At 45.4% G+C, this 14664-nt stretch overlaps 2 protein-coding genes across 3 annotated transcripts in view; both read left to right on the top strand.

The window, feature by feature from the left end:
- Positions 1 to 10913, top strand: part of LOC130198588 (EEF1A lysine methyltransferase 4-like) — a 32551-nt gene extending 21638 nt beyond the window's left edge. For both annotated transcript variants that reach the window (XM_056421811.1, XM_056421812.1), the window contains exon 3: positions 10163 to 10913. In XM_056421811.1, coding sequence (XP_056277786.1) covers positions 10163 to 10455 — 293 coding nt within the window. In that variant the 3' untranslated portion in view covers positions 10456 to 10913. The remainder of the gene's footprint in view (positions 1 to 10162) is intronic.
- A 1007-nt stretch (positions 10914 to 11920) lies between these two features.
- ece2a (endothelin converting enzyme 2a) overlaps positions 11921 to 14664 on the top strand; it is a 42921-nt gene continuing 40177 nt past the window's right edge. Inside the window, exon 1 of the mRNA XM_056421810.1 lies at positions 11921 to 12257. Within this exon, the coding sequence (XP_056277785.1) occupies positions 11991 to 12257 (267 nt within the window). The 5' untranslated portion in view covers positions 11921 to 11990. The remainder of the gene's footprint in view (positions 12258 to 14664) is intronic.

Here is a 14664-nt window from a genome sequence, read left to right as displayed (position 1 = left end):
AGCACACTGGAGGAGGGGATGAAGCATGCAGCATTAATCACCGTCTTTATCCACCAGCCTGTCTCAGAGGCTGACTCACTTTTCATTAGCGACTTCACTGCTGTCAGCTTGCTCACTGGTGGCTCAAAACCAGACTGCAATGAACACCATCACGTCGGCACGAGCTACAGTCACTATTTTCGAGCACCTGCGGTTCTCTTTTGTTGTTGTTGATCAAATGCAGGACAACGTGGAGTCCGCCCACGGCTACCGTTGTATTTGGAAGTCATCCTCCCGGTAGATGCGGGCACATGATGTGATGTGACTCGTTAAATTGTCAACACCTGCGCCGTTTTCATACGGAGGCAAATGGCAGGTTGGGCCATTTGGTTAACTTGAACAGATCTAAATGGGCTCTCCATGAATGTCACTTTATGACTTTAGTTGATGTGCTGCCGCAATATATTCACAAGAAAGATGGCGTTTAATGGAGTCGCCAGTGGACATTTTAACATAAAATGTTTTCCACAGCGACAATGCTGGGCGTGCTCATCGAAGGAGCCTCCCTGTCAAGGCGTTCGTCGGAAGATTGAACGAGAGCCCAACGACACCTTCATGAATGCAGAATGTGTGAATGCATGAACCCAGTTTGGATTTGGTCTAATGGCTCTTTTTTAGTCGATAAACAAACCCGCTATAGCACATTAATTCAATGAGGATGTGCAGCATATACATCTCGAGTTGCAGCGGCGCCGTAGCGAGTTAAAGCCGGTGCGAACTATGAATAACACACTGAGTGATTTAGGGAGCACAAAGTGTTTCGGGGCTCGGAGTCAGCGGCTGGCTGTTGCAGCGGCTGAAGTTCTGCCAGCAGGCCCGGTTCTGACTTCCGATTGATGTTAGACTGTGACACAATGACACTGCAGAGAGACATGCTATTTCCTCCTGCAGGGATCAATACGCTTGGTCAGCGATAAAGCTCCCACTCTGGGCTGGCTCTCATCTGTAAGACCTGATCCAAATGCATAATCACTCCAAGGTGAGGCAGCGGAGACATTTACATACAGACGCAGCGCCTTGAAACGACAAAACCCGCCTGCCAACCAGGCAGAAAATGCTCATAGTGAGTGTGTGTGTGTTAAACGCTTGAGAATACCTGTGCTTTTTCGGCCATTTTATTCAGTCACAGACGTGGTCTTGGTAGGTGGCTAATTGAAAATGCCTATACTGCTGTTACCCTCTCTTCCTCCTCCGCACAATAATGTGTGTGTGCGTGTCTGTGTGTTTCTTTTTATTCATGCGTTTGTGTTCTTGTTCCCAGCATGTGTCCGACGATCCAGCAACATTACACTCTCTGGGACACTGAAGCTTTTCTCAAGTTTTGGCCTCATTTAAATCTTGAATCGCAACAACTTTGAATAAAAGGCTGACACCAGTAGTTTTTCGACCAGTACAATGTTGTTGTAACATCTATCTTGTGCTAACTGACATGCAGCTGGTCTCCCTCTGTACCTGTCTTATTTCCCTCACTCTATCTCCCTGACTGTTTCACTGTTCCGGGCTTTTCTGCCCTGACTCCTCATTGCATGCAGTTACAAGGAAGTACCTGACAGTGATGTCTCTGTGCGTCTGGCATATGATGCTTCATACAGTATGTTAGTGGAGGACATATGGAGAAACAACGAGAGCTTCGTCTGCATACTGTTTGTAAGTCTCTGTCTGCTGCACTTGTTCCTGTCTGAGTGTGTGTGTAGGTCACCGTGCAGGTGAAGGAGATTAATTTGCAGATTAAAGGGAGCAGAGAAATTATTCCTGTGCACCTGATTGCACCTCCCCCCTATCCCACACACACACACACACACTTGGACACATTTTCTTGCTGAATCATGACCTCCCTCTCTGCGGCAACGCCAATGACTGTACAGTTTGTTCTCTTTGACTGGAAGTGTGTCACTCTATCGTCAGTCTGTGGTGACAGAGACATGCACACAAACGCGTCCTCCCACGGAAAAATAAATATCGGTACCTTTGCGACTGACTCAGCGGGGCTATAATGAATATCAAGGGGCGCGAGAGGGGAAAGCTGTTGACAGAAGCAGCTGCTAACACAACTGTGCAGGCAAACAGTCCTGGACCAGCCGCGACACTTCTCTGGAGGCGGACTTGACAAAGTCTGTGACGATATGAATATTTCCACTCCAGTGATGAGATTGCTCTCTCTGGATATGACAACATATTGAGAGAGCTGGCATTGCTCCAATCCCAGTGTCCACACTCGCAGTCTTAGAAGCGCGGTCTTGAAAAGTGTGTCGGGGCTTCAGGTCTCTCTTGCAGACCTCTTGAGCCCTTTTATGCACACATATTGTCAGTCTCCATTTTGGCTAACTTTGCCCACAATTCATAGCGTTGTGACTTTAGCTGTGCATTCCAAGACCCATACTACAATAATATTTAGTATGCAAGAAAAATATGAATATGTCCCCGTAGATATGTTGAATGCAGTGTGCCAAAAATACCAGGATGTCCCACAGCATCCGGTATCACTTCACAGTATTCAAGCCAGTATGCATTTCTTGCTTTACTGATCCACAATCCAAGGGGCTCTAAATTCAAAGTGCAATGTTATGAGAAAGTAGCAACTGAACACATACTGCATGCAACAGTACGTACTTTGTAAGGGAAGCTGCAGAGTGCACTAAAGCATGAATGTGTTTGAATGTGTTTGAATGTGTTTGATGTCTATGGAATGAAGCCCAGAAGTGTAAAGCAAGGTAAACAAAGAGGACGGCACACAGGTGTTCACACTAGCATACTCACTTTACACAGAAACTTTAACTTTAAATGTTAGATTGTGCAATAATCTGCTGTACACCTGGTTTACAAGTAGAGCTGGATAGATCTATAGATCATTTATAATTGGACAATTAACTCAGGTTTAGTCAGGCAAGAGCCAGTTGTTGTATGCCGTCCCTTTTGTTGCCGTCCCTGAGGGTTCAGTCAATAGATTCCATTGTTTTTCAATTTTCTTTTAACTTGCATTTTTTATTTATTTATGATGTGTGATTATACTGCACAACATGTGTGTTTGAGTTTGTTCCACGGTTCCTTCGAGGTGCAGGGCTGGCAGTGAGGCCACAGAGTTTAAAATGTGACGGGAGCAAAAGACTCTGCGGCACGGCTTGTGGTCCAGAGGTTTCAGCGCCGAGGGACAAAAAGCCAAATCCTACAGGAGTTGCAAAGTGTTGCATTCATTTTTACCGAATAAAAAGTCACAAGCCTAAAGATAAACATTATTTTTTAAAAGACTGATTATGTAATCTGCAACATAAATGTAGTCACATTTATATTTGCGGTCCATGTTGGAAGCAATTTGGCAACTTGTTTTGTTGCCAACTGAAATTATGAAGCATTTTGAATGACACGTCACACATTTTCCATCTTCCATGCCAAACTAAATGGCAAAAAATGGTTTCTCAGAAACAAAACCCAAATAATCCAAACTAAGGGCCGTGTACATCTATCATTACACTGTCTTGTGTCTCCATGTTGGTGAACATTGACGCTATTTAAAGACCAAGGCTAACAGTCTGCAGCCATGTTATTTTAACCCATCCTAAGGCGACCACAACTGTCTGTGCAGAATCTCTAATTTCTAATCCGTCTGTATTTGTGACGAAGGATGTCATGATGTGAGGGGATTGGGCTTTGTTACCGTTACTATGGGGTGTGTTGATAGATCTCATGAGAGTATTGTGGCGTCACTTCAGTGCTATGGAAACTGAGAGGGAGGGCGAGATGGACTCGATAGCGACTATTAAAGCTTCATGGTGCCGTTATTTATTATGAGAAGGGGGGGGCGGGGCATTTGTTGTTGTTGTTTTTTGCAAGTAGGACAGGTCACAACATCATCCTTTACAAGGACCTGACCTGCAGTGTGTGTGTGTGTGTGTGTGTGTGTGTGTGTGTGTGTGTGTGTCTGTGCCCCCACTACTTCTTCGGTGACACAGTGAGATCAAATTGCATCCTTTGGGCTCTCTACCACTCTCTTTCTGTCCGTCGCTCTGTCTTTCCTCCCCTCCCACGCTCAGTCACCCCTGTTGCTCTCGTCTCTCCCACTTTGTCGTCATGTTGGTGCTCATCCATCGGTCCAACGTTCACCGCAGCGCAGTCTTTCTTTCTTTTTCTCTCCATCTGTTGTTTGACCTTGCTGAGGACAGCGAGTGCTCAAAATGCAGACAGTGGTGTTGCAGCTTCCGTGTTGAGTGTCTTTTTTTTAGCAGACAGGGAAGTTGAAAGCGCCGCGGCTTCCAACGTGCAAACGTGTATGTGGTGCGCAGCAAATCCTTGACTGGTGGCGTTTCATGAATTGTTGCCGGGAAAGTAACTCGGCTTAAGTAGTAAAATAAAGGAGGTGGTATAGGCACTCCTCCTCTCCCCTCCCCTCCCCTCTCGTTGCCATTTTCTAAGCCCCCTGTTCCTTGGGCCTGTTGGTGTTTTGGGGATCTGAGAGAGGCTTTAGGCTTCGTGCCACAGCCGAGAGGCATATTCATACAATGGAGTCCTTCCAAGTCCTCCACCGCTCACATACTCACACACGCAGGCTCACACTCCATCAAACCCACTGTCACGGACACACATTTAATTATTCAGTCACTAATTATCTCGTATACCCGGTTACGTAACCGAGGTTGCTTTTGTGAGTGCAGGGAAGAAGAGACTTGTAAGGAGAACTTGCCGGAAGAGCCGAGCTTTTGAGAGAATTTCATCTGCTCCCGCTGCTGATGGAATTTCTCCGTAGCATCTGAAACTGCTGGTAAGACACGGAAGTGAAGAATATCTAAATCTAGCTTGGATTAAAAGATGAGGCTCTGTTCAGATCTTCCCAAAACACACAGCCGCCATGTGTGTATTTAAATATCCCTTCATCACCGTAAATTGATGCTGGCTGGTGCTGTATGCATTTCTTTTTTCGCTTACCTCCTTTTTTCTCTTCAATTATTATTTGTGCTTTTCCTCGCCCTTTCTGTGACTTCTCGGTCACACCCACTGTTCCTTTGTTCTTCTAACTCCTAGTCGCCCCGCTCTCCTCACCTTTTTACCTCCCCTCCTACCTTCTTGAATCCTCTCCACTCACTCCGCTGTCTCAATGTGAGGTGGAACCAGCCGGGAGGCCGTGTCAGTCGGCACGACTAATCGGGAACTCGGTTGAAGTGCAACAGCACACATTACTTCGAGAGGAGAATGTCATAAGGTCTCTCGTTCTGCTGTTCGTCATATGGCACCCCCTCTATCAAACCCCGCCTTCCAGGGTGGCCGTTCAGAGCCCCTCAATACTAAACAACAACTTCATATACTTTGGCCTGGTGGTCGGGTGACATGTCGTTCAAACTACTAAAATAAGAATACCTCAGCCTTAAGAGTCCATATAGGTAAAATAAATTAAAACCACGCGCATGTGTTTGTCTGTAATTGCATGTAAATGTCAACAAGTGCTTGTCTTGGCAAGGCTTATGTTTAATTAACCAGATGAGTGGACCCAAACTTAAAGGGAAGATAACAATAGCTATTCGGTGAAAACAAAGCCCAGTGTGACACTGTCTTCTCTTCTTATTGTCCGGGTGTCACAGGCTGGGCAGGCTCTGAATGACCTGACATCACCGGTCACAGTCAAATATAATCACACATTGTGTGGGAACTGCACCTCTGTGCACATGTTGGAACATTCTTTGTGAAATACAGGTTTACTTTCTGACGGACACCATGGACACACATCTGCCCACGTGATTAATGCTCACGTGCACACACAGAAACAAACAATCCTCTTGGTCTTTTTTTCTTCTTCACATATTGACATTTGCAGCAGTTGCAGCATGTGACCCTTGTGAAGCGTCAGCGTGGCATCGGTTTACCTCGGGCTAGCCCAGGGCCTGCATGGTGTGCGGGGGTGGGGTGGGGACCGTCACCTTTCATCAGCCATGGCCCCAGTGCCCATCCTTAATGTGTCCAAAGCTATCTGGGATGTGACTGAGTGCTCTGCGTGCCTCTGACATCATGGAGTTTCCACTGCTGCGCTCGTCTCACCTCTAAGATAGCAGCTTTGATATTTCACACCGCAATGCTCAGTCGCAGGGGTTCCCCATCCTCCACCCCTCCTGACCGTAGATGGACTCTGTTGATGTGGACAGGGGTCATCTGATAGCCCAAAGGTCAAACCCCCAGCGGTTCATGCTGTATAAAGGTCCAGGATCTTGACTGTTAACTAATGCAATTACTATCCAGGAGCTTAAATCTGAGCTGACAGTTGTGGTGTGCGGACGGGCTGCTGCTATGTTCCAAATAAGGATGTGATTGCGCATATTTTGGCACCTTTTTGAACAAAGTATCAATGTAGAAGGTCTGGCAGAGCAGCACTTTATTGATTGACAACAAGCTTATGCAAACATTATTATGTAATCTGATACGCTAGTGCTATGAATGAGGTGAGCACCCACACAGACAACCAGCTTGATGATCTACTGGAGCAAAGTGTTGAATGGGGTTATTCCTCATGGACAATTTCAGAAATGTCAGCAGGTGTCCGTTCTACTTTTAAACCCTTTTTTCTATTGTAGGAGTTCTAATGTTTGCTATATAATCACGTCCTTTTTCAATTTGTTTGACATGGACTTTAAAGATTAAATGATCGTGAGAAGAATTCATTTTAACAGTATACGATAGAAAAATGCTTGATGGACCGAGCATCTCTGAGTCTGCAGGAAGGAGCCACGTCCATGTTTGGCCAACATTCCTCTCTGCACTAGCTGCTGGTTTGGCTCTTCTATTTTAAGAGAAACCTTGTTTGTGCAGAACTTCCTGTATAAATGCACAAAGAGACATGACCAACAAACATCAAATAAAACGTCACAGCAGACGATGGACGTTCACCACAATTTATTTTTGCAGATTTGTCATGAGCGGTTTGATACTTTATAAGACCAGGACTCACATTTTCCATCACATACACCACACACAGCCAGCAGAACGAGGTGATATGACACCTCTAACTTTAGTCTGCTTCTATGCCGCTCAGGATAATCCAGCTAGGATGTGCTATCAGGAGGCTTTAGCTCCCTTGCTTCCAGCGGGAGGAAAAACAGACTCCTGGCTCTTGTCTAGCATGGACTGGCCCAGCATCCATGGACTGGCCCATTATCCATGGAATGGCCCAGTATCCATGGAATGGCCCAGTATCCATGGACTAGCCCAGTATCCATGGACTAGCCCAGTATCTATGGACTGGCCAAGTATCCATGGACTGGCCCAGTATCCATGGACGAGCCCAGTATCCATGGACTGGCCCAGCATCCATGGACTGGCCCATTATCCATGGAATGGCCCAGTATCCATGGATTGGCCCAGTATCCATGGACTAGCCCAGTATCCATGGACTAGCCCAGTATCCATGGACTAGCCCAGTATCCATGGACTGGCCCAGTATCCATGGACTGGCCCAGTATCCATGGACTAGCCCAGTATCCATGGACTAGCCCAGTATCCATGGACTGGCCCAGTATCCATCGACTGGCCCAGTATCCATGGACTAGCCTAGTATCCATGGACTGGCCCAGCATCCATGGACTGGCCCAGTATCCATGGACTAGCCTAGTATCCATGGACTGGCCCAGCATCCATGGACTGGCCCAGTATCCATGGACTGGCCCAGTATCCATGGACTAGCCCAGTATCCATGGACTAGCCCAGTATCTATGGACTGGCCCAGTATCCATGGACTAGCCCAGTATCCATGGACTAGCCCAGTATCCATGGACTGGCCCAGTATCCATGGACTGGCCCAGCATCCATGGACTGGCCCAGCATCCATGGACTGGCCCAGCATCCATGGACTGGCCCAGTATCCATGGACTAGCCTAGTATCCATGGACAGGCCCAGCATCCATGGACTGGCCCAGTAACCATATCCACCTTTGTTAGATAAGTGCATGTTATACTTCCACCCTGAGATCTCACAGACTGACATAAATGCAGTACATTCTGTCAAACCTCATTCTTGGGATGTGCGTGTGTTGGCGTGCAGGTTAGTTGTCGAGTGTGTCTGTTTGTATGTGTGAAGATCAGAGGTTGCGGGGGGGGGGGGGGGGGCACCAGCTGATATCACTGACCCAAAACGAGAGTAGTGTCCTTGATGACAGCCTGGCAACTATAATTGTCGTGACAACCCTTAGGAATGAGCTGTCATGTGACACTTCTCCCTCAGAACCGAGGGCAATGGAAAAAAAACACATTCACATTCTTTCTCTCACACACACACACACACACACACACACACACACACACACGCATAGCTGTGTCAGCGGGGGAACCCTTCTGATACAATGTCTGGCATGCTTGTGGATTTGAGAGGAGTGCAGGTGGGATTTGTAACCCCCCTCTGGAGAGCAACAGACCCGGGCATGAAACTCATCACCTCACGACTCTAAATGTGTGAACTGATTGTCCTTGGGATGCCAACCAGTTTTGATGCTGTTTCTGACCCTTTGAGAAATGAAATGAATCTTCGGTGTGCCCATAAATCCTGTCTTGTTTGTCACTCTGCCTCGAAACATATTTTCCAAAGCCGTTGCTTGTTTTTGGCATACGTAAAGTGAGATTAAGGTTACCTAAAATAACCTGTTGAGTCCGTGTAATTCTACCCTGAGACATTCCCTCACCGTCCAGCCGTCCATCAAGAAAGCCGGATTTGAGTGTGACAAGCAGCGTTGACGTATTTCCTCCCTTGTTTTGAAGCCAACATCCAGGGATAGCCATCGCGGCACCTCCAGCGCTGTGATGTCTGGAATACACACACACACACACACACACACACACACACACACACACACACACACACACACACACACACAGCTAAAACACTCGATCACTTGTTGAGTGTATTTGGCACAGGCTTGTCATGCTGTACAATGTATTAATTTATTTGAGGCTGGTGTGCTGCTCTCCTCGTCGCCTCAGTTCTGTTTTCATATTCCTGTCTGATGCCTTCATGTGATAGACCATTCGCCGTTATTACAAGAGTACAACATGCATGTAAAGTTTATATATGCTGCACACAGAGACTTCCACTTAAATGTGTCATTCAGGGTGTGAGGCTGCGATCGGTCTCACCGTTCTCTCTCACACGCACACACACCCACGCACACACACACACACACACACACACACACACACACACACACACACCTGAGGCTGGTAATTAGTTGAAGCAGTTAGGTGATAACAAGTGCCAGCCACACGTTTCCAACAGAGGTGTCGGTGCCAACGTGCTGCCGGAAGTCACAGCTCCGCCCCCCTCCCAGGCGGATACCCTCAACCACAGATGTACACGCACGCAGACTTATATAAGTCCAGGATTACGTGAGGATAACAAACATGATCTTCCCCTTTACTAAACATGAAAACATGCATCAATATAGAACGAATGTCTTCTCCATGTCCTCCTCCCACTCAGTCCTTCCCCTTTTTTCTTTTGCCTGTCTTCTCCACTCACCCACTCCTCCTCCTCCTCCTCCTCCTCCTCCTCTGTCTACACAATCTATGAGTCATCTGATCCGAAGGGTGAGATGCAGCATTCAGTAGATTATTTTCATCTTGCGGTGCTACGCGAGAGGCAATCTTCACGTTTCTTTTGTCCTCTTTCATCTCCCTCCTTGGCTTTCATCCACCCGTCACCTAGTGCCAAGCTACGAGTTGAAACCTTGCTGCTTGTGAGAGATTTGGTGCACTCTGATGTCACGTCAGAAAAGGCTGCTCCCCCGCTGAATGCACTTTATATGATATGGTCCTCGGGAGCGGGAAGTTTCCATCTCTGCTCGCTGTTGGTGATTGAGCGGCAGCTTGATGAAATGGAGACTGTGTGTGTGTGTGTGTATCTCATCCATCACAGCAGGTGGTCCCAGTCCGAATGTGCTATGAGGGGAACTTGCTGTTTAATCATATGTTGTTGCTATATTGATCACGCCATCATTTACAAAAAACATATTGGGGATTTGAGTCATCAGAGACATATTGATGTCGATCTCCCACTCTCTGTTATTCCTCTCCTGTTTCCTCACCTATTCTCACAACGTTCTTCCTCTCCCAAATAAGTCTCAGGTTGATTGTTCCTTCTCTCTTATTGATCTTCCCTCAGGTTGTGGAAACAGCAGTATGAGCGGTGACATGTACAGTGCCGGCTACCGCTCCATCACCAACGTGGACTACTCCTCTGTGTGCGTCCAGCACGATGAGGGCCAGGCACAGCGACCGCCCGGCATGACCTGGCATCAGATGGACATGCGCCAGCTCTCCTTCCCCGATGAGTCCTTTGATGTCATCCTAGAGAAGGCCACGCTGGACGCCATCATGGTGGAAGAGAAGACGTCCTGGGAGGTGTCCCCTCAAGCTGCCGTTTTCTTTCACCAAGCACTCACACAGGTATCGTGAAAATTCAAATTCTGTAAAACTTCACAGGAGTTGAATATTTCTGTGTTATTGGAAATCCTTGCCAATAATTAGTTCATTTAGCATAAGCCCTCTCATTGTGTTCTGTATGTCATTGTAGCACATTTTTCAAAGGGGTTTAATGCTAAAAGTTGCACCTTACATTTCAGCTGTGTTTGAGATGTGAGCAGCACTTGGATAAAGTCCTAGAGCAAAGTTATATCCAATTGATTCATTCTTAATCATTAGAAGAAACCAACTAAACATATTGAACATATAGGCCTCCATTTTTCTGCATCATGCCTCTCCCATACTCCCATGTGCTTTAGTGGTTCTTAACAGTATACGGGACAATCTTGTTAAAAAACAAATGCTCAGCTCTTATCAAGTCAGACTCAACAACTCCCAAAGTCTGTTTAACTTCTATGCTTCAAGAGTTGGGGGATGTTTTTCTTTTGGAAGACTGGCCTTTATTTTCATGAGGAAAGCAGCTACTTATATTAGTTTATATTATATTAGAGTATATTCTGTATATTTCACTGTCCTTCAGTTCACACACACACACACACACACACACACACCTGAGGCTGGTAATTAGTTGAAGCAGTTAGGTGATAACAAGTGCCAGCCACACGTTTCCAACAGACAGGTGTCGGTGCTGCCGGAAGTCACAGCTCCGCCCCCCCTCCCAGGCGGATACCCTCAACCACAGATGTACACGCACGCAGACTTATATAAGTCCAGGATTACGTGAGGATAACAAACATGATCTTCCCCTTTACTAAACATGAAAACATGCATCAATATAGAACGAATGTCTTCTCCATGTCCTCCTCCCACTCAGTCCTTCCCCTTTTTTCTTTTGCCTGTCTTCTCCACTCACCCACTCCTCCTCCTCCTCCTCCTCCGTCTACACAATCTATGAGTCATCTGATCCGAAGGGTGAGATGCAGCATTCAGTAGATTATTTTCATCTTGCAATTGCTAGAGAGGCAATCTTCACGTTTCTTTTGTCCTCTTTCATCTCCCTCCTTGGCTTTCATCCACCCGTCACCTAGTGCCAAGCTACGAGTTGAAACCTTGCTGCTTGTGAGAGATTTGGTGCGCTCTGATGTCACGTCAGAAAAGGCTGCTCCCCCGCTGAATGCACTTTATATGATATGGTCCTCGGGAGCGGGAAGTTTCCATCTCTGCTCGCTGTTGGTGATTGAGCGGCAGCTTGATGAAATGGAGACTGTGTGTGTGTGTGTGTGTGTGTATCTCATCCATCACAGCAGGTGGTCCCAGTCCGAATGTGCTATGAGGGGAACTTGCTGTTTAATCATATGTTGTTGCTATATTGATCACGCCATCATTTACAAAAAACATATTGGGGATTTGAGTCATCAGAGACATATTGATGTCGATCTCCCACTCTCTGTTATTCCTCTCCTGTTTCCTCACCTATTCTCACAACGTTCTTTCCTCTCCCAAATAAGTCTCAGGTTGATTGTTCCTTCTCTCTTATTGATCTTCCCTCAGGTTGTGGAAACAGCAGTATGAGCGGTGACATGTACAGTGCCGGCTACCGCTCCATCACCAACGTGGACTACTCCTCTGTGTGCGTCAGTACGATGAGGGCCAGGCACAGCGACCGCCCGGGCATGACCTGGCATCAGATGGACATGCGCCAGCTCTCCTTCCCCGATGAGTCCTTTGATGTCATCCTAGAGAAGGCCACGCTGGACGCCATCATGGTGGAAGAGAAGACGTCCTGGGAGGTGTCCCCTCAAGCTGCCGTTTTCTTTCACCAAGCACTCACACAGGTATCGTTAAAATTCAAATTCTGTAAAACTTCACAGGGGTTGAATATTTCTGTGTTATTGGAAATCCTTGCCAATAATTAGTTCATTTAGCATAAGCCCTCTCATTGTGTTCTGTATGTCATTGTAGCACATTTTTCAAAGGGGTTTAATGCTAAAAGTTGCACCTTACATTTCAGCTGTGTTTGAGATGTGAGCAGCACTTGGATAAAGTCCTAGAGCAAAGTTATATCCAATTGATTCATTCTTAATCATTAGAAGAAACCAACTAAACATATTGAACATATAGGCCTGCATTTTTCTGCATCATGCCTCTCCCATACTCCCATGTGCTTTAGTGGTTCTTAACAGTATACGGGACAATCTTATGAAAAAACAAATGCTCAGCTCTTATCAAGTCAGACTCAACAACTCCCAAAGTCTGTTTAACTTCTATGCTTCAAGAGTTGGGGGATGTTTTTCTTTTACAAGACTGGCCTTTATTTTCATGAGGAAAGCAGCTACTTATATTAGTTTATATTATATTAGAGTATATTCTGTATATTTCACTGTCCTCTACCGGCCATTATTGTACAGACTACAAGCGTCTTTACACGGCCATGATGATTTGAACACTCTGCTGCAGGAAGAGCGTATCTGTAAATTACTTCTCCCTGACAGTCAAATCGGTAATAGTGGCACTTTACATTTCCACTCCTCCACAACCCATCAGTTGACTTTCATGGTGTCCAGTGCCTTTCAGCTGCTGGCTGAAGCACTAACCACCACTGTTCAATGTGACAATCACAATGTTTTGGCCATTAGCCATGCTTGACCTTGACACACTAAGACAAGAGAACACGGCTATCAACTGGAGTAGGTGACTCCCGAGCTCTGAATGTGGAGGAAATACTCATGATGTACTCACTGCACTCACACATTTGGAGCACTGCTAAATGGGTTGTGTTTGTATTTACAGGTGTAGTGTAGGCGCAATACACAGACTGAATACATAATTACAGTAAATGCATCAGTGGGAACGGTCAGATAGTTTGAATCATTTTAATGGAGACAGGGGCTGAAGTGCAAATACTGTTAATGCACATTTAAACGGGGAAAAAAATACAGGCCTTTTTACCTTTAAAATATCAATGAATGAAAATAATGTGGTGATTTTCAGTCAAATATTCTGCTGAAATTAGTTAGAAATTGTTATTAGGCTGCCAGCAAAGAGTTTATGCTGATGGTTTGGCATTAAGTGATGTCATGTATTGGTGCCATAGAGTCTGTCTGTAGGATGTGGACGTTGTCACCATGACCCATAACCTATTGGGTTGTAGACTCTGGTTTTAAGTTAAGCCTTAAGTTAGACATTTCGGCCATTGTTATCTTGGTTTTTGGCAGTTGCCATCTTGTTTTTTTGCCGTCACTATCTTTGCTTAGCAACAAGAAGTGGATCGAGAAGGTGGAGATACGCACAAGCGAGAAGTAAGAAGTAGGGTAATGTTCACATAGACTTCTGTACTTCCTGCTGGCTACTAGAAATAATTCAACTTTAAGGCTTCTCTGCCTTTTCAGAACTTGACTTTGCCTCCTGATTGGTAGCGAGCAACTTAATCGATTAATTGATTAGGATATCAAACCATCCATGATTTACAATATTCAAAGAATCTGATATTTTATTGGGAAGAAAAGCAGTGAAGTCGTGTTTGTCTGCCTCAAGGACACACACAGGGATATTTAGGGGAAACACTGAATCTAAACGTAACTCTGAAGGGCTCCTTGAATAAAAAATAATTGACAGACTAATCAGTAATGCAAATTAATTGTAAAATTAATAATGAAAAAAAAATTCAGACCATAACTAAAGGTGTAAAGAAAATCTGTTTCAATTCACGTGTATAAGCACAAGAGGCTGTGGCTTGTACTGCAGTGGATGCCAATTCCTTAAACGCAATGGACGTCTACAAATGTCACTTCGCAATTCTGTGCTTTGTACAGGGTTCGTACGCTCATGGAAAACCTGGAAAAGTCATGGAATATTAAAATGGTCATTTCCAGGCCTGGAAAAGTCATGGAAAAAACTTAACTCATAAAGGTTTTGGAAAAGTCATGGAAATTTGTTGTAATCACATGTTCATTTACGCCGAGTTTGAAATAATTAAAATGTTTTTTAAAGAAAGACGCTCAAAATATAAGCCGGCGTACGCTCTCAATACGCAATATTTTCTACATTTTTCATGTTTATATCGAGATTTCAGTTTGGTCATGGAAATTTGGTTTAAAGTCCTGGAAAAGTCCTGGAAATCCATTGGGAAAAATGTGTAAGAACCCTGTTTGTAGTCATTTAAGTTTGCACAGTTTGAACGTTACGTTCTCCTGTGCATCACTTCCACTCACCTGCTACAATAAGAGTCCTTTTCAAATACAG

The sequence above is a fragment of the Pseudoliparis swirei genome, chromosome 8 (genome assembly GCF_029220125.1).
Source record: "Pseudoliparis swirei isolate HS2019 ecotype Mariana Trench chromosome 8, NWPU_hadal_v1, whole genome shotgun sequence".
Lineage (NCBI taxonomy): Eukaryota > Metazoa > Chordata > Actinopteri > Perciformes > Liparidae > Pseudoliparis > Pseudoliparis swirei.
Note: the sequence above shows the minus strand (reverse complement) of the source record. Positions and strands in the feature narration are given on the sequence as shown.